The 21,734-nt window shown below is 33.4% G+C and overlaps 1 protein-coding gene and 1 pseudogene across 1 annotated transcript; one reads left to right on the top strand and one right to left on the bottom strand.

Moving 5' to 3' along the window:
- Positions 1–550: 550 nt before the first annotated feature.
- Positions 551–2,211, top strand: LOC130220023 (uncharacterized; annotated as a pseudogene).
- Positions 2,212–6,440: 4,229 nt separating this feature from the next.
- Positions 6,441–20,496, bottom strand: LOC130220022 (uncharacterized). Its single transcript, XM_056452465.1, has 2 exons — positions 20,214–20,496; positions 6,441–7,032 (listed from the first exon to the last, which is right to left on the bottom strand). The coding sequence occupies exons 1-2, from the start codon at positions 20,376–20,378 to the stop codon at positions 6,478–6,480; spliced, it is 720 nt and encodes a 239-aa protein (XP_056308440.1). The 5' UTR covers positions 20,379–20,496; the 3' UTR covers positions 6,441–6,477.
- Positions 20,497–21,734: the final 1,238 nt, after the last annotated feature.

The raw sequence follows: 21,734 nt of genomic DNA, 5'->3' as shown, positions 1-21,734 counted from the left end.
TGAGGGTAATTATTAAAAAAAAAACTCTGGATATTCTTCAAATGACTCTGTTTTAGAGTAGCATAGGTCAGAATAGTTAGAATTAAGTAAAAAGAAGAGAACTGTAAAACTCATAGAAGAGCTTACTGAACAGTGAAGTGCGTACTGAAATAAGAGGTTTTATATGTTTCTTGACTATTGCCATGTGTTTGTTTGGTTTAATATTGTAAATTAACAGCTTAAGTTCATGTGATGCCCAATGATGAAAGGTTGATCAAAATAATCTGTCAACCACTATGTAGAAAAACGTTTAGGATAAATGTGTATAATAAAAGCTATTAGTATAGCATTGTTTAAAATCAAGTTGAAATATTAGGTAAATTAATTGTAAACTAAAGAAAATATAATGTAAAGGGTAATAATAATGTTTTCCATTTCTCCATCAGTGATTTCACCCACAAGATTATCAACAACCAGCACATGTACTGATACAGTTTCACTCTTTTCAACGGATCATGAAGACCCCAAGCGAACAATGCAGAATCAATTGACAAGGGCCAGCTGCTGCTTGATGGTAGATGGTGAAAGGGCAAAACAGGTATATGCATATGTTGTTTGTTATGGTTAATCATATACTAATTCACTTTATTATTTTACAAGTATACCGTTTTTTCTGTTCACTTTATCAGATTGTCCAAGTTGCTTTGGAAAAGCAATCTGGTGGTGATGAAGTGCTTGACGAATACAAGGTCACAAAAACTTTAAGGCACAGCACTAGACGGCAGCTAGTTAATATTGTTGTCAGTCACATGACAGAGATTCATGGGTAAGATTTCATTAAATATATGCAAGAAAAGCATGTTGATAAGTGAAAGGATTGGTAAATATGGCACTTTTTTTCAAAGATTTATTTTTTAAGTGTTTATGCAGCTATATGGTGGGTTTTGTCACTATTTCATGCGGCACATAATTGCTACTTGGCCTTATTCATAGACTTGACATATGCTCACACTTACCTTTTAAACATCATTGTAGTAATTATCAAAACTAACCGTAAAACATTTAAATTTGTGTATGATTTCTAATTTTATCAAACAACCTGGAAAAACCTATAGTTTTTAACCAATCTAATATGCTTCTTCCTTAGATTAATCAGGACTTTGGTCTGCTGTTCAGTCCTGAAACATCCAACAAGTTGCTTGAGAGGTGGGAAACCACATTTAAGCACAGGATCATCGAGGCAAAATCTTCAACTACAGACGTTCATTTTTTTATTATGAACGTTCATTGTCTTATAAATTCAGAAGAAGGACAAGGATCTGAAAATGGTACGATTTCTAAGGATTTTGTAGTTTGAAATTTGCTTCAGTTTCTTTTGGATTTGTGAGCCTTAAGTGTGAATGTAGGCTTGTTTTACTTTAATATTAATATGTCTAACTTTTTATTATTATTCATTCAGACTGGGATAGTGATATGTCATCTGCCCTACTCCTTCTGCATCTCCTGCCTCCTCCTTCAGGGAGAAAAAAGACTAAGATCAATCCTACAGAGGCTGTTGAAAGACTTGTGCATTTCCACAAGGTAAAACTCACAATATTTTAGAAAGTCTTTTCATTATTATTATTAAGGTTGTTAACCATAATGCGATGCTGTAAAATGTACCTGTTGAAATCAATACATTTAGTTGAATGCTGTTGAAGAATGTACATTACATCTTGAATGAACTGAGGGTTTATAAAAAAAAATATGTAAACATTTTTGTTGTAATTATTTTCCGTCACACTACACAATGAATGACATAAACACATTTAATTTTTGCACTTTGGGTAAAGGTGGTTTTGTTTTATTTTTAGTGTTTTCATTAATAAAACTATGTTTCCTAACTGGTTTCTTGCTTTTAATTACATGTTTTTGGCTGTTTTTTGCAGTCTTGCACCAGCATTAAAGGCCATCTCAGTGAGAGGAAGGGCCACCAGCCATATCTACTAGGATCAGGAAGGATCAAGGGGAGGATCGACCATTTCTATGTGGTTATGGACAAACATCTCATCCCTTGTGCAGCTCCTTGAGTGCTGTTGATGAACTCTTTAAAGACTATGTGTTCAACTTGAAGTACGAGGAAGCCCTTGTCAACATATTTACCTTTCTCCAAACTACAGTCTACAACATCGATGTTGGCCTACCAGTGAGTCACCCAGGGTAAAGGAACTGCATGCAAAGCTTTCACACTAAATGTTTCTTTTACAATAAAGTGTGTCTGTTGTCAAAGCTGGCAAGCAAGCAGCACCCATTTAAGACTCTCACCATTTTTGACACTGAAAATGCTGTACATTTCATATTGGTTTAACTGTGCATTTAAGATGCATTGTTAAAAATAAATGTTTAAACTGGTACACTGTTCTGACTATTTTTTTTAAACTGATCAACGCAAACTGTCCTGTAATGCAGTGAACAATCTATATAACTAAAAATACATTTAAATATCAACCTAGGTATGTATGAGCACTATATTATTAGTGTTAAGAAGAACACTCTTAGTGTTAAGCTATTAACACTGCGAGTGTAGTTTTAACATTTACTTTATGCAACTAGGGAAAGGGAGTGGAAAACACAGAGTTAAAATTAACAATTAACACTATGCAAGTGTAAAAAAATGTAATCTTTTTCAAGTATAAATTTAACTCAATTTAGTGTGGACCTATATAAACACTAAAGAAGTGTTAATTTTCACACTTTGAGAGTGAAACTAACACTTCAAAATTTGCTGTGTACTATTATACAATATTATATTATATAACAATTTAATTATTGCAGTAAATTATATTATTATAATTATAATTTATATTATATTATATACTAATATATTATACTATATTATATCATAATAATAAACTATAGTATATGCACCACTGTGACGTAGCTCTCCTGGGTTCTTGCCTGCGCTCTGGTGTGTGTGTGTGTGTGTGTGTGTGTGTGTGTGTGTGTGTGTGTGTGTGTGTGTGTGTGTGTGTGTGTGTGTGAGCGATGATAAGGTAAACTTATCCTTTAGACAGCATCCCGTCAACTATTTGTGAAAGATATATATCAGATATGGAACATATATCTGATTGTATGAGGTGGGTGTCTCCTACTAAATACTATATGTTGTTAGGTGATTAGAAAGTGTGCTGATATTGCATATCTATATATTCACATGCAGCCAACTGTATGTGTGTGTGTGTGTGTGTGTGTGTGTGTGTGTGTGTGTGTGTGTGTGTGTGTGTATGCCTGGGTCTGGTTGTGTCTGCTTGAATTCACGACACAGTATTTAATGAATCTGCCTTTATTATTGCTCATTAATAGGTTATGTTGTTTTCACATTATTACTACATTAAACGAATGCATATTTTAAGACAGACAAAAGACCATCAGTCATATCATTTTAATGTATCTTTATCGAAACTATCAAATTGAAATATATTTACAATATTAATCCAGTAAATAACAAATCTTAATATGTATTGACAACAAATTAGCACACCTTTTAAAACAATTTATCTAAAAATGTAATGTTCTAAACTGTTGGTTGAAAAACACAGATGTAAATTCCAGTTGTCTTTGTGATTAATGAAAAGTTTTATTATGAAAAACATTTTAAACTGAATGTTTTTCTTTTGACTAACACATTTTCAGTATATTTACATGCTGGTCCTGTATTTTATGGCACACATTGTAGTTTAATTAATCTAAAAATGTCATGTTTTGCACATTGGTCATCACTGGTGTAGATTAGAAAATAAATGATTTAAAATAAAAGATTTACTAAAAGGTCTTATCAGTCTTTAGACAGTATTGTTATTTCTGTTTCAAAAGGTAAATAAAAGGTATTACTCATAGTAGTTGTACTGCTCACAATTGAAGCCAGGCAACTTACGGAATTTTAGATTCAAACTGATTTTAATTCATTGAAAATACTTTATATTATCAAGAGAAATATAGAGATTAATCAGAATATAAAACAAAAATGATTTTCAGTTTATCTAAAAACAGCACAGCTCTATCCCCTAGTTAATTTTACTTAATGTTCTACAGTAAAATGTATTAGTTTATCTACTGGATCCACCATTTATATGTTCACATAACAGTGTTAAATCAAGTAAGCCTACAAATTTGTCAAAATTAGTCAAGTTTAAAGGTAGTTCTTGAAAGTAGACAAAGCAGATGATGCTTTTCTTTCACCATTAGATTTAGATGAATTAAGATTATTGATACTACACACATTTTGTAGTGAGTGTATGTTTCTTTAAATTGAATGTTTTTTCATTGACACACATTTTCAACTGAACAATCTAAAATCGAACAATGCTTTTTTTCACTCTGAATATAAAACGTTATCACATGTAAAAGTGGTGTTTAAAATACTATTCATTAAACTTAACGCAATGACTAGAGTTTTGTTTTTACAAGCCAGAAACATTGAGCTAATTCAAGCTTTTGATTTTGCACTCTGTTGCACTTTTTCAACACAAAATGTAAGCTTTTTATGCATCTGCTAAAAATCTGTAATTTTGAGCCACTGTCAGAGTTTGTATGTTACAAAGCATACATGTTTTTAAAACTGTCAGTTCTCAAAAGTTACTTATTGTTGTTCCCTTTCTTCTGGAGTTTTTAAGAACAACATTGCAGGGGCTTCGTCAAACAAAAAGATACATTTCAAGCAGTAGATTCATACTGACACACAAGACTAAAATTCACTAAGAAAATCACTAAGAAAAAGATTAAAACAAGAATAGTTTAATTTGGGGGGGAAAAAAGTGATAATATGAAATACATTGGTTACACCAATATGGTCTAATGCAGAGTTTCCCAACCCTGTTCCTGAAGGTACACCAACAGTCCACATTTTCAACCTCTCCCTAATCAACCACACCTGAATCAACGTATCATAACATCAGAAGAGACTCCAACACCTGAAGTTAATGGGTCAGAAAAGGGAGACATCCAAAATATGTACTGTTGGTGTGCCTCCAGGAACAGGGTTGGGAAACACTGGTCTAATGGTTAGAATTTCTGGGTTTTATGATATGGGAATATTTTTAACCTCTAATGTGTCCCAAGTAACATTAATAACAACACTTAGCCACAGTTATTTGTATCGTAGTTGAATGCTAGACGCTATACTGTCAACAAAGCACATTAAAATCAAAGAGTAAATACATTTTATTTTAAAAATACTTTGCAGTAAACTTTAATAAATGAATTTGATCAATCTTCTAATGCAGAATGTTTTTGAAACATTTAATTATGTTTTACGACCGCTGGCATCTGACCAGATTATTTGACCTAATTCAAGCAACCGTTTTCTGCTGCACTTTTTAACACAAAATGTCTTTGCAAACTTTTTGCATATGTGTTAAAACTCTCAAAGTATCTGTTATGATGCATACAGTAAAAGACACAATAACCATTTCTACTGCCAATTATATTTTGTTGTCTAATTCTTCACAATATGTTTTCCCAAGAACTATGAATCTACAAAACTAAATTGAATACTTGCCACTAGATCTGCATTAATATCTTTTTGCGACAGTGTCTAAGGTAAAGTGTATTAGAAATGTATTATTTTCAACTGTCGTGAAAGTTTGAGTTGTAAATGTTTTGGTTTTAAACCAGAGACAACCAACAATATTATGTATACCTTTTGTTCATACAGTTTTTCAAATGAATGAGAAATTATGAAATTGTACGTCAGTACTTCTAGATTTAAAACTAAATTGGGTGACAGTTTTTAGTTTGTCTTTCTAAACTGACTACAAAACCGTTACACATGAGAACTGTGTGTTATTATGGGTGTCTTAAACGTCAACCAACTTTAATAAATGATCTACAGTTTATACATTTATGCTTTAAACAAGTAACCACTCTTTGACACACTATGCAACATTTTAATTGTCTAAATATTTAAATATACATTTGGCATAAATGCAGGTCTTAAATCAATTTGACAATGTTTCTATGATTTGTTTCACGCCATCATGTTTTGCGTCTAGCTCATTTTCTAACTTTTTTACAGGAAAGGCATAGACACTTTTCAGAACAAGCAATAGGTCATTTAAACCGCTAGACTTTGAATGCACCAAATAACACATGGCCACTCTTGCAAGTTTACTTTAAGTTATAACTTTTGTATGTAAACCTGATCCTGTGTATGTAAACCACCTATGACTAGGTGGGGTAATGAAATGCCAAGCAGGTTATTTTTTCTTTATAAATGCTTGTAGAATTTAAAATCTACTTAGTTACATTAAAACATTTTACTTGTTTAACACAAAATCATAAGTTTACTTAAGCTGATAAACTTTTTATTTCAAGCGAATATACACTGAAATAGAGTAGTACATAATGAACAAACATGGATTGCATAACAATAATAAAGACAAATCAACTAAGAAAAAAATATATGTATATAATAGTCATACATTGAAGAAAAACAGGGTACACCAGAACACTGTAACGACATTACTGAATATCTAACCAGCAAAGAAATTCTTCTAAAAGCATTCTGTCATGTTCAAGAATGTGGTTGGCCATAACTTCTACAATCTCAGTAATATTTGCTATTTTGTTTTGTGAAAGCAGTGACACACAAATATCTGTTATATATGTAGACATGCATAGAACCTGCGTTACTCCCATCTCATCACTCCATCCAGTCAGCACCTCCAGAATTTTTGTAATGGTTGCACAGACAGCATCATTGCTACGAACACACAGGTGTGTCAATTGATTCATCGTATCGGCCCATGAGTTTAAGGCCCCTCTCACAATGTCCATTTCTCTCTTGAGATTTTTCACACGTTTGCCATCTCCTGTACAATCATGATTAGAATCACAAGCATCATTAATGATCTTCTCCAGAAGAAAGACCATATGGTCCCTATAATGCTGTTTAAACATGTCGTCCACAATAGACCTCATTTGACAATCAAAAACAGGGTCGCACTTGCACTCAGGCCTTTCATGCGCATCAGAGTCAGCATTTTGAGAATAGCAATCGGCCATCTTTGCAAGGGGCTGTCAGAAGAAATCAGAAAATGCATTTTTTCAGAAAACTTTTTTTGATACATTTTTTTTATCACAATACAAAGTTTGTACCATAATCTGTGTAGAAAAAATGCAGTAGTACCTTAAAGATGCTGCTGGTGTCCTTAAGCAGCGATAGCTCAGTGCAAACATGACCAAAGTTAGTCCTCAAAGTTAGTACATTTTTATGTCTTTAATCTTCTTTTTACTCCTGATCAATGGGTTCTTGTAGAAAGTTCTGGGTCGGTGACTGTGCCCAAAAGCATTACTCCTTGGTAGCTTGAAGTAATAATGGGCGCTTTATCTACACATTCAACCAGGTCCGCCTTCACTTACTGTGGCGGTATTATGAACATCTGCCATGGTGTCATAAAAGTCATGAATAAACATTTAGTTAACATCTTTTATTTAAGACATAGGCGTGATGATGTAGGGATACCTATTTTGATAAAAAATAAATAAAAAATACAGGGTCTTACCGTAAATATATTCACAATGAAAGATTTTAGAGAAATAATATTATAGAATTTTATATTTCATGGAAGTTTTAGGTTGACAAAATACAAGACACGCTATTTATTTTAAGTGAAATATACTTGTAAGAAAATACAATTACATTTATGAAATGACCCATATTCCATAACTTATTGCAATGCCTTTGAGGTAAAGAAAGAGAGAGTTTAAGAGCAATAATTGGTTATTAGATTAAAGTTATTTTAAAAAGTCGAGTTTGGTTAAAAATCTAGGCCTACTTAAATTGGATCTGTTAAAACATAAAGAAATTAAAGTTATGCAGTATACGTTCTGGTGACATATAAACATACACTTTAGCACCACTATAGTATAGATAATCTACGAGTACCAACATTCACCAATTTGATACAAACTGTACCAAAACGGTTTCATATGTTTGTTGCTGAGTAGCAATAAGTATTTTTGTTTTATTTCTATGTTATGTGATACTAAATCTATTTTTAGACCTATAATTTTAGTGACATACTTATAATAAAGTTGAAAAAACAAGCTAATAAATTTATTTAGACATCATGTGCTTGACATTTTAGTAAATAGTTAAAGCTACTGATTGTGCTAATTGAATATTTAGCATTTTGAAAGGTAAATATGTGTCAGGGTATGTAAAGCTGTGGCCTCTGGCTTGTTTGGTTGTGATCGGTGGAATGTTTCCACAAACTGAAATATTAAAGTGTTTTTATTCACTATTCTGCAACTTTGATGCAATCTACACTGTAAAAGAAATATACAAAAGTACATATCATGCTGTTTTGTAAAAGCACACAGACATGTCTGCAAAAAACTGCACTTCATGGGACAAACCTTTTGTATTGCTGAAAATCTGTAAAATTTTAATGTGTTGGTCAGGATGTAAGCATACAGCTTACAAATAACTGACTATTTGTACTATGTACAGTGATGTGACACATTTCAAGTGTAATAGATGAGTATATAGCAGAAAACAACTAGTCTCATATGTCATGTTGGTGTTCAGAGGTTTAAAAAGTACTCAAAAATGCTACACAAGTGAAAGATTAAACAGGGTGGTGAAAATTGTACACATATAAGGGTATAATCGTTTGGACAATACATATTTGAGTAAAAAAATTGTGCTAGATTTAAATAGTACTTGTGTAATAGTAAAAGTAACAGCAATAACGAATTTATAGATTGTTGTTTAAACTTGAAAATCTCTCACCACACAGCATGAATGGACGACATACAATGTTTTATCATGCTTTAGAACCGTCTGTGATTAATTGTATTTAACTATCAAACTACAGGCACTAAATATAAATTATTCATCATGCTTAAAGTTGTAAAACCTTTGAATTAACTTGTGCAGATGTTGAATTGTTAGAGTCAAGCCTTTTGTGGGATCAAAAGCAAAAAAGTCAATATGTCCATGTTTACAGTGTTCTTTTTAGCATAGAATATATTGTAAAAGTATATTTTCAAGTGTGACAGTAGTTAACATTAAGCGCACAAGTCGCTAACTATAACATTTTTATTTGTACATCCTGTTATCTTATAAGAATAGTCACTAGGGATAGTTTGTTATTGAAAACATGACATGCAATTTGTAGTAGCCATTTTGGAAACAGCTGAATTATCCACTGAGCATTTTTTCTAAGAATAAGTGCAATGTTCGATTACTTGTGGGTTTTGAAAAAGTTTATATTTATTTGTAATTAAAATAACGCAGGCTTCAAACATTAATCAAACATGTAATGAACTTATGGTCAAAGTATACTTGTTGCTGATCCAATATAGCACATAAAAGTACATTAAATACCCTAGAGATTATGCTGTACAATTTAGCTACAATTAAAATATACTAAATTTAGTATTTCAAAATATGGCATTTCACGATAGCAAATTGTTAACTCCTTTGAAGTATACAGGCCTTTTGTCTAGCTGCAAGTATACTTTTTATGTTTTTGTGTTTTCATTTTATAATTTTTTCACTCCAGTAAGCAGTTAAATTTGTGTAATTATAAGAATACCGACTTTTATAAAGATTTGACATTTGACATGTTCGTTGACAATGTAGGATTTTTCGCAGCAATTAATTTCAGTTAAGTCAACTCAAACAAATTTATTCTCTGTCTTAATACTTGTGTCTGTACACAAAAAATAACGTAGGCATATGTTAAATTTCCAATCAATCAAAAGGAGTACTTAGAACACAAACTGTAATAACCTTGTAAGCATATGACAATGAACAAGCACAGGACAAATAACTAAACCTTTTCTGTTTTTACAAGTTTAATATATACTTAAGTGAGGTTAATTGTACTCAAGTAGATACTTAATAAATACTTCAGTACACCAATCAGCTAACATTATTCGAGTACTTTACATCTGTGATTTTGTAACTTTTTCAAAAACCAATCTAAAAATGTGACAATATAATTTAAACATGTTCATACAAGTCATTTCATTGTGTAAGTTGTTTATGGTCATATTTTGGTAATTTCATCAAGCAGGATTTTGACCCCAAGTAATATGATAAATGTTTACATGAAAACAGAAATAATGTAAATAAATACCATGCCAGTTACAAATTAAATAGTAGACAATATCAGATGAGTGAATTTCTGTAGTTTGAATTGAAGCTGAATGTCTTTTTTTATGTAAGCTGTAATCACTATGACAGTGGCAGGGTTCTCGTGAAATACTTTATAGGATAAATTTATGTACATTCTGAAAATTAAGTTTCATGTATATTATTTAATTATCAGCTTAAATGTTACATTTTAATTTTATTGACTTTAAAAAGTGAGAAACCCTAAATTACTAAAATGTGTTTGCTCCACAATCACTTGGATGTTCTGACAATATCGGAAAAAAAACTATTATTCATTAATGCTTAAGAAAAAGTTTGTAATAGATTCAATAAAAATAAACTTAATACCTACAGTACATTAACAGCTCAGACAGAATAATTTGTAATAGTGTTTGTCCCAGGAAGTGCAGTTTTTTGCCGACATGTCTGTGTGCTTTTACAAAACAGCATGATATGTACTTTTGCATTTTTCTTTTACAGTGTAGATTGCATCAAAGTTGCAGAATAGTAAATAAAAAACACTTTAATATTTCAGTTTGTGGAAACATTCCACCAATCACAACCAAACAAGCCAGAGGCGACAGCTTTACATACCCTGACACACATTTACCTTTCAAAATGCTAAATATTCAATTAGCACAATCAGTAGCTTTAACTATTTACTAAAATGTCAAGCACATGATGTCTAACTAAATTTATTAGCTTGTTTTTTCAACTTTATTATAAGTATATCACAAAATTTATAGTTCTGAAAATAGATTTAGTATCACATAACATAGAAATAAAACAAAAATACTTATTGCTACTCAGCAACAAACATATGAAACAGTTTTGGTACAGTTTGTATCAAATTGGTGAATGTTGGTACTCGTAGATTATCTATACTATAGTGATGCTAAAGTGTATGTTTATATGTCACCAGAACGTATACTGCATAACTTAAATTTCTTTATGTTTTAACAGATCCAATTTAAGTAGGCCTAGATTTTTAACCAAACTCGACTTTTTAAAATAACTGTAGGAGCCATACATTGTAAATTGGCGATTGGCCACAAGGTGTCAGTACCAGACTATATAACTGTGGCTTCACTGCATGGAAGAGAGCGTTGGTAGGAAGCACACAGTTTTTGACCGTAACTTAATGTGACGTGAAGTAACTCAACTCAACTTAAGGTAACAGAGAAGTGTGCATATAGATTAAGGAAAAGTGATGAAGTAATTCTGTTGATTGGAAAATAAAGACGTTTTTATTTGCATCTATTTTGCCTACGGACTCTGACTTTACGCGTTAAAAACTCGCTCACTCTACCAACAATAGCAGCAATTGGAAGCCGCTACAATAACTTAAATCTAATAACCAATTATGGCTCTTAAACTCTCTCTTTCTTTACCTCAAAGGCATTGCAATAAGTTATGGAATATGGGTCATTTCATAAATGTAATTGTATTTTTTTACAAGTATATTTCACTTAAAATAAATAGCGTGTCTTGTATCGTTACATTTTTAATTCCAAAACGAATATGTAGATGTGTAGATGTAAGCGTATTTCTTCTCAATCATTCTTTTAAAAAGAACACTATCATGAAAGATGCTAATTTTCAATTAAATATGTGACTGCTTTGAGCCCTAATAGGAAACCAAATAATCAACTATAATGAACAATTCAGACCACAGAATAATGTTGAAAAGCGTGTACATATTTGCGTAAAAACATTCAAATTTATTTGATTGTCCATTTGTATGGCAACCAGTTTTGAAATGTCTTCAGCTAAGCATTATATTTTGTCAACCTAAAACTTCCATGAAATATAAAATTCTATAATATTAGTTCTCTAAAATCTTTCATTGTGAATATATTTACGGTAAGACCCTGTATTTTTTATTTATTTTTTATCAAAATAGGTATCCCTACATCATCACGCCTATGTCTTAAATAAAAGATGTAAATTAAATGTTTATTCATGACTTTTATGACACCATGGCAGATGTTCATAATACCGCCAAAGTAAGTGAAGGCGGACCTGATTGAATGTGTAGATAAAGCGCCCATTATTACTTCAAGCTACCAAGGAGTAATGCTTTTGGGCACAGTCACCGACCCAGAACTTTCTACAAGAACCCATTAATCAGGAGTAAAAAGAAGATTAAAGACATAAAAATGTACTAACTTTGAGGACTAACTTTGGTCATGTTTGCACTGAGCTATCGCTGCTTAAGGACACCAGCAGCATCTTTAAGGTACTACTGCATATTTTCTACACAGATTATGGTACAAACTTTGTATTGTGATAAAAAAAAGTATCAAAAAAAAGTTTTCTGAAAAAATGCATTTTCTGATTTCTTCTGACAGCCCCTTGCAAAGATGGCCGATTGCTATTGTTCTCAAAATGCTGACTCTGATGCGCATGAAAGGCCTGAGTGCAAGTGCGACCCTGTTTTTGATTGTCAAATGAGGTCTATTGTGGACGACATGTTTAAACAGCATTATAGGGACCATATGGTCTTTCTTCTGGAGAAGATCATTAATGATGCTTGTGATTCTAATCATGATTGTACAGGAGATGGCAAACGTGTGAAAAATCTCAAGAGAGAAATGGACATTGTGAGAGGGGCCTTAAACTCATGGGCCGATACGATGAATCAATTGACACACCTGTGTGTTCGTAGCAATGATGCTGTCTGTGCAACCATTACAAAAATTCTGGAGGTGCTGACTGGATGGAGTGATGAGATGGGAGTAACGCAGGTTCTATGCATGTCTACATATATAACAGATATGTGTGTCACTGCTTTCACAAAACAAAATAGCAAATATTACTGAGATTGTAGAAGTTATGGCCAACCACATTCTTGAACATGACAGAATGCTTTTAGTAGAATTTCTTTGCTGGTTAGACATTCAGTAATGTCGTTACAGTGTTCTGGTGTACCCTGTTTTTCTTCAATGTATGACTATTATATACATATATTTTTTTCTTAGTTGATTTGTCTTTATTATTGTTATGCAATTCATGTTTGTTCATTATGTACTACTCTATTTCAGTGTATATTTGCTTGAAATAAAAAGTTTATCAGCTTAAGTAAACTTATGATTTTGTGTTAAACAAGTAAAATGTTTTAATGTAACTAAGTAGATTTTAAATTCTACAAGCATTTATAAAGAAAAAATAACCTGCTTGGCATTTCATTACCCCACCTAGTCATAGGTGGTTTACATACACAGGATCAGGTTTACATACAAAAGTTATAACTTAAAGTAAACTTGCAAGAGTGGCCATGTGTTATTTGGTGCATTCAAAGTCTAGCGGTTTAAATGACCTATTGCTTGTTCTGAAAAGTGTCTATGCCTTTCCTGTAAAAAAGTTAGAAAATGAGCTAGACGCAAAACATGATGGCGTGAAACAAATCATAGAAACATTGTCAAATTGATTTAAGACCTGCATTTATGCCAAATGTATATTTAAATATTTAGACAATTAAAATGTTGCATAGTGTGTCAAAGAGTGGTTACTTGTTTAAAGCATAAAGGTATAAATTGTAGATCATTTATTAAAGTTGGTTGACATTTAAGACACCCATAATAACACACAGTTCTCATGTGTAACGGTTTTGTAGTCAGTTTAGAAAGACAAACTAAAAACTGTCACCCAATTTAGTTTTAAATCTAGAAGTACTGACGTACAATTTCATAATTTCTCATTCATTTGAAAAACTGTATGAATTTACAATTTTCATTAATCACAAAGACAACTGAAATTTACATCTGTGTTTTTCAACCAACAGTTTAGAACATTACATTTTTAGATAAATTGTTTTACAAGGTGTGCTAATTTGTTGTCAATACATATTAAGATTTGTTATTTACTGGATTAATATTGTAAATATATTTCAATTTGATAGTTCTGATAAAGATACATTAAAATGATATGACTCAAGGTCTTTTGTCTGTCTTAAAATATGTATTCGTTTAATGTAGTAATAATGTGAAAACAACATAACCTATTAATGAGCAATAATAAAGGCAGATTAATTAAATACTGTGTCGTGAATTCAAGCAGACACAACCAGACCCAGGCATACACACACACACACACACACACACACACACACACACACTTGGCTGCATGTGAATATATAGATATGCAATATCAGCACACTTTCTAATCACCTAACAACATATAGTATTTAGTAGGAGACACCCACCTCATACAATCAGATATATGTTCCATATCTGATATACATCTTTCACAAATAGTTGACGGGATGCTGTCTAAAGGATAAGTTTACCTTATCATCGCTCACACACACACACACACATACAGACACACCCATGCCTAAACAGCCAGAAAGAGCCAGACTGAACGATAGCCATGCAAGCAGACGTTTGCATTTATTAAACTATCATAACGTTCTCTTATCACATAGCCGGATATAGCGATTGCGTTGTAACAGTCATCAGATAAGTCTTCCATCTTTCACAAGCAGACTTTAACCGACTTCAAATTACCAAGACAGACACACAGCCAGACCCACCCCAACACCCGTACCAGAGACACACACACACACACACACACACACATACCAGAGCGCAGGCAAGAACCCAGGAGAGCTACGTCACAGTGGTGCATATACTATAGTTTATTATTATAATATAATATAATATAATATAATATAATATAATATAATATAATATAATATAATATAATATAATATAATATAATAGTATATAATATAATATAAATTATAATAATATAATTTACTGCAATAATTAAATTGTTATATAATATAATATTGTATAATAGTATATAATATAGTTTATTGCAATAATTAAAATATAATATAATGTATTACAATAATTAAAATATGGTTTTAATAACGGTTGACATGTTTTATTTCATTTGATTAAAATCTAATTAATAATATTATAATATTTAATTTTAAATTAATATTACAATTAAGAATCTAATTACAGGAATTAATAATAATTTAATTAAACTGATAAGAAAATAATTACCGGAATTCTAATTTAATTACCGAAATTCTAATTTAATTACTGGAATTATTCATTTAATTAAACTGATAAGAATCTAATTACCGGAATTATAATTTAATTACCGGAATTATAATTTATTTACCGGAATTATTATTTTAATTAAACTGATAAGAATCTAATTACCGGAATTATAAGGGGCGGGGCTTAAACCGGAAGTCCCGTCTAAAAGGGGCGTGGCCGTCATCAATCAAATTTCTTGGCATATGCCGCCCCATATTCCTCTCTCTTGCATCTAACTGATTAATGGTATCAGTTGAAGATCAAAAAATATAATTTTTTATATTCTTTTAAGTTTGGCTGCATAAACGGCCGGTCACACTGAACATGCTTTTTGCGTAGGGGGCCACGAGGGTTATGTGCCTTGAGCACCTCGTGTTTATACGTAGGTCGCATCTATTTCATTCTCCGTAGAGGTTACAGCAGTGTTTGTGTTGTCAAGACAAATACGGAGAACTTTTAAAGATGGAGAAGATGGATGGAGGACCACTAGTCTAGTGGTTGCTGTTTAAAGTTATCCAGAGCTGTAATACTTTACAAGTCTTGAATATCACAATATTATTAAATATTACAATTATACCAACAAACCAGAGCTGCTGCTGATTGCCTCGGTCCTGGAACCGCAACATAAACACCTCCGTTTATTTGGATAATTGAGAACAAAGCTGCAAAACAAAACTTTCTCAAATGTGCTCTGCTTTGAAAATGGGATTCCTTCGGGATTTCCTCTCTATCAGAGTGTGCTACAGCACAGCTCATAAACACAACAAATAGGCTATAGTTTTGATGATTTAGTGCAGTTGTTCCCAAAATGGGGATCGGGACAGTGACGGGGGGTTGCTTGGTGATTTCCAAAATCAAATAAATTTTATTAAACTATGTATGTCAGCGACAGCAGATTGATTTTATAGCACCAGATTAAACTTTCTGACACCTTTATGTCAGTCAAATACACTAAAAATAAATACAGGCCACAACTGAATATTGAGAATGATTTCATTTTAACAAAACTATTTATTATTAGTTTTTAACAAAACTGTTTTTATAGGCCTATTGCTGCGTGCACAACATTTGTATATTTATAAACACCTCTGAGGAATTTGGGGGTCGCGAGTCACTGGCATTGTTATTTTAGAGGTTGCAGGCTAAAAAGTTTGGGAACCCCTGATTTAGCGCACAACCAATAAATCCATTTTTTCCCATTTAGAAAATTACAGTTTTTAATAGTTCTTATAAAAATGTCAATTTTTAAAATAGCCTACATAGTCTAATCTATGAATCAAACAAATCCAAAGATTTTCTTGATTTTTGCATAATGATAACTACGCACCAATAAGGCTTTCTTTTTATAGCTTATAAAATGAATGCAAATTAATGCAATAATGTATGCAGACAGCAAAATTGTTATTTGCTATAGTAGCCACGAACCACGAGTGAGATGGAGAAAATAAAAGCACAGAAGCTCTAAAGGTAAAATTAGAAGCTTAAGACATAATCTTTAATCTAATGACTTCTATTAAAATGTTGACAGAGGTTTGTGTTTGACGTATGATTGGGGAAAAAAACATTTGCTCGGTAAAAAGATTTAGCCAGTGTTTTCGCTTTGTAATCTAAATTTGTCATTTAAGTGAAATATATCTAGGACTACTTATTTTAATCTTCTGATTTAGATTACTCTTTTTTTTTCTATGCTGTTTGAAATACTGCAGGTGCGTGAAGGTATCCTGTAGTTAATATGTTCGCATGTTAAAATAACTCAGTATTTTAAAATGCTATATTTAATGTGTCAGACACAAAATAGTAGGGGTGTCAAAATTAATTGTTTCTTCTGTGCACCGCAAAGCAGTCGCACACAATTTAGTATCAGTTAAGTAATAGATCATAACCGGTTATTACATACTGAAGCAAATTATCTTGTATGCACTATGTCATGGTGGCTTACTATGGCGAGGGAGACGAGTACAAGCAATTAAACACTCCAAATACTTAAAAAGCAGATAACTGTGCGCAATTTACTGCATGTGTTTGCTGGACAGGGTTTCACTGACACTGAAGTTACAGCAGAAGCCCCTATTTCACTGCGATTGAGAAAATGAAAGTAAACTCCATTTCTCTCTCTCATTGTGGCTCTTTGACCTGCTGGTGTGACGTTTCTCGGCTGTTACAGCGAAGAGCATGTCTGCAGAGCGAGTTTACTCCACCGCGTCTATCATGAATCAGCTGTGAAAACTGTAGCCGTTTATCAGTCTCACTCATCGGTTAACAGCGCCAGAGCATTAGAGCCAATCACAGCCCTTTCTGCCGAGCGTGTGACCAATCATAGGGGTGTTAGAACTCGCTCACCAGGGCTCATAAAGTGAGCGGCATATTTACATTTGTTCATTTGCTATAAATGCTCATGTTGATGCTTTAAGTTTTTTAAAAGGTACAGTTCAAACTGTTTGTATTAAAGGACAAAATTGTATTACAAAATATATATAAATATATTCATTAATTTTTCTTGTGCAGTGAAGTAAAATGTAAAATCGTGTGTGTATGGCATTTTCAACGCACCATGATGCACCGAGATATCAAATTAAACCGAATCGATGGCATGATAATCGGAACTAAACTGTGAGACTAGTGTAGGTTCACACCTCTACAAAATAGACACGTCAATTCTTTTTTTTTTTATATATAATTTCACATTAATCTGGCCAGTTAACGAATGATATTCGATTAACAATCAGTGGTTGTCCGCTGGCAAAATTAACCAAAATAAGCATCCCTAACAAGAAAAATTGTGTTGCCAAGTAAAATATCAAACTGTTTATGAAAAGCATCTCCAATGCACCATGATGCACTGAGATTTCGCATTGAACCGAACCGATCACATGATAATCGTAACTGAACCGTGAGACCAGTATAGGTTCACATCCCTAGTCTAAACAGTACAGAACCAGCTCATTTGTATTTGAAGGCACAGGCTACAAAAACAGCTACAATTTCCTCTTACCCCAAATTTATATTCTCAGCGGAGTAGAATAAATGATCTGATGATGATTATTATGAGCAAAATCTCGAAGACAGTCTGGAGACACCAAAGACTTATTGTACATCTTGTAAAAAGGGTAAAATAGGAGAAATTTTAAGAGAATTAAATTTTTTCTTTATGTCTTTTATTTTATTAACTATTATTATTATTGCAGTGCATACTTAAAATGTTAATAATAACGAGACGTATTATTTAAAGAGCCCATATTATGGGTTTTTGAAAATGCCCTTCCATGTAGTGTGTAACACAGCTCTAAGTGAAGTGAAATATTAAGCTAAGGCTTAAATCTGTAAGTGTACAGTGTTTAAAATTATTGATTCATCTATAAAAGAGTCGACTCATAGTGCTTCAAACGAGTCATCTTGCTAACGAGTCATTAGGTGTTTTGCGATGATGCGGCTACGAAACACAAGCCCCGCCAGTAGTTGCGCGTGCAAACCCGGGAGATTTGAAACCTGCGGCCCCGCCCACTAACACAGAAAAAACACTAGACACACACACACACACACACACACACACACACGGTCGAATGAAGTAATGCTGTGCTCAGATGGATATTATTGACAGTCTCTACCCAAAGATGAAACTGTGAAGAGTCAGTGGTTGAGGTTTATTCACTAGTGTAAGTAAGTGCGATTAAAATTGTTGCCTCGTTTACTCTAGCTTGCAAATTATGTATTTATTATGTTTTGTTACTTGTTAACCTGATACAGTACACGCGGTTACTCTTTATATTCTCATGTCGCATGTAAGCCACGTTGAAAACACAACGCGTGCTGCTTTGTTTACGGATTTAACGTTAAATGCTTTTGTGAGCTCGCGTTCCACTGCTGTTTGTCGTTGCTATGGCCATCGTAAGCTAGGAGACAGGAGACTGGTGTCGATCTCCCTAGTTCTTCTGAGGAGGAGTGTAATGTTTGTGTGTTTGTTTGTGTGTGTGAGAAAAAGAGCAGGTAGAGTGTGTGCCGGCTAGGGGCTGGGAGACAGGAGAATCGTGTCGATCTCCCTAGTTCTTCAGAGGAGGAGCGTAATGTGTGTGTGTTTGTGTGTGTGAGAAAAAGAGCAGGTAGAGTGTGTGACGGCTAGGAGACAGGAGACTCATGTCGATCTCCCTAGTTCTTCTGAGGAGCGTAATGTGTGTGTGTGTGTGTGTGTGTGTGTGTGTGTGTGAAAAAGAGCAGGTAGTGTGTGTCGGCTAGGGGCTAGGAGACAGGAGACTCGTGTCGATCTCCCTAGTTTTTCTGAGGAGCGTAATGTGTGTGTGTGTGTGTGTGTGAGAAAAAGAGCAGGTAGAGTGACGGCTAGGGGCTAGGAGACTCGTGTCGATCTCCCCAGTTCTTCTGAGAAGGGTTGTGTGTGTGTGTAAAAAGCCTTACACTATGAAGCGTATATACACTGTGACTACTTTTATATTGTTGATTAGCTGCTGGGCATTTCACTCTGTCTCGCGCTGAAGCCTGTCACTGTCGACCAATCGCAGCAGGCTGTCATCGGTCCAATCAGCGCAGATTAGCTTCGCGCTGAGGAGGGAGTTGTTAACAAATGAATCGCTGAACGATTCATATGGGAGTCGCTGGGATAATTAGGTAAAAATAAATGCAGATTATAAGACCATAAAAGTGTTTTTTGACCTTGCATGCATATTAGACTGTTGTTGGAGACCCTTACAACCAAAATATGGTTGGACCCTATTTCATGTATAATATGGGCTCTTTAACTTTTTAATTTGCATTGCAAGAATATTTCATTTACTAAATATTTAGAATATTTACAAAAATATTAACATCTTAATCTTATTATTATAATTATAATAATTATTACTTGTTTGTTATTATTATTTCTTTTTCTAATACGGTTGGCAGTATTCCTAACTGAAACTGAATGTAGCCTGAACAAAATAAATTTGCACCAGCCATAATTAATTCAGTATCAAAATCTCGAAGTAATGCCATTTGATCAAGTCACATGTCATGTCATTGTGATAATATAATATGTTAAATGTTACCAGTTCAAATAAGCTGCTGAAGTTCCTCTGTTTATGGGTTGTTTGTTCGGTAATCTTCATCTGCTCCTCTTCATCTTTGTCATCTTCCTTAATAAGATTGTGCTCTTGTAACACGGCCTGAGCGCGTTGTTCGCCCTTTAGCCTACGTAGAGCGCGGCTCGACATGTTGGACGTCAGCACACCTTATCAATAACCACGAACGTAGCCCATAAGATCTAGCGCACTCGTCTCACTAAGTTGCATTCATGCATAAAAGGCTTACTAGTCCTATACCCCTTCCTGCTCTTCTTCTTCATTTGGCTTAACGGAGGGATGCGAACTAACACTCAATAGAGCGCTGCCACCTACTGCGATGGAGTGTAAAGAGAGGTCCATCTCTTTTATATATGCTCTATATTTTATTGCATATGAAACTGATATGAACACAAAAGAAATAAAATTTTTCACAATAGGCCTACGCCATCAGTACATGTTACAAGTAGAATTGAAAACAAAAAAGTAAAATAAATAGTATGATGTACATTTTACTTATCTATTTCAAACGTGCTGATAATATTACAGGTCTTGATAGTTTTTTAATTTAAATGTTTATACCATATTGCAATACCGTTTAAATTCATTGATAAAATTAAGAAAAAAAATTGGCTCACCACACAACCACTTCACATTTGAAAGTTTTATCCTTTTCTATCTCATAATCATTCACATATATCACTATATAACATCAATCCAGAATATCTTAAAGAGCCCATATTATGGATTTTTGAAAATGCCCTTCCATGTAGTGTGTAACACAGCTCTAAGTGAAGTGAAATATCCAGCTAAGGCTTAAATCTGTAAGTGTACAGTGTTTAAAACTATTGATTCATCTATAAAAGAGTCGACTCATAGTGTTTCAAATGAGTCGTCTTGATAACGAGTCATTAGGTGTTTCGTGATGACGCAGCTACGAAACACAAGTAGTTGGGCGCGCAAACCCGGGAGATTTGAAACCTGCAGCCCCGCCCACTAACAGGAAAAAAGTCTCACACACACACACACAGACAGACACCGGTCGAATGAAGTCACGCTGTGCAGATGGATATTATTGAGTCTAATTAAAGAGGAAACCTCAGCATTATAGCCCAGCCTTGAGCGGTTCTGAGTGCTTATGAAAACTATAAGCTTTCAAAGAAGACTTCATCAGTTTGTTAAACGAAGGATCAGTGAAGACTGTCTGAACATGGATCAGTGGATCATGAATCAGTTTCTACCCCCATTTCACAAGTGTAAGTACATGCGATTAAAATTATTGCCTCGTTTACTCTATCTTGCAAATTCTGTATTTAGTTGTGTTTTGTTACTTGTAACCGCGTGTGCTGTATCAGGTTAACTCTTTATATTCTCATATCGCGTGTAAAGCCACGTTGAAAACGCGACGCGTGCCGCTTTGATTACGGATCGTCAGCTGTTTACACACATGCAACGGTCAAGTAATGTGTGTGTGTGTGTGTGTGTGTCTCCTCGTGTGTGTAACGCACG

Source organism: Danio aesculapii, unplaced genomic scaffold, assembly GCF_903798145.1.
Source record: "Danio aesculapii unplaced genomic scaffold, fDanAes4.1, whole genome shotgun sequence".
Classification (NCBI taxonomy): domain Eukaryota; kingdom Metazoa; phylum Chordata; class Actinopteri; order Cypriniformes; family Danionidae; genus Danio; species Danio aesculapii.
The sequence above is the reverse complement of the archived record's forward strand: the minus strand, read 5'-3'. Positions and strand labels throughout refer to the sequence as shown.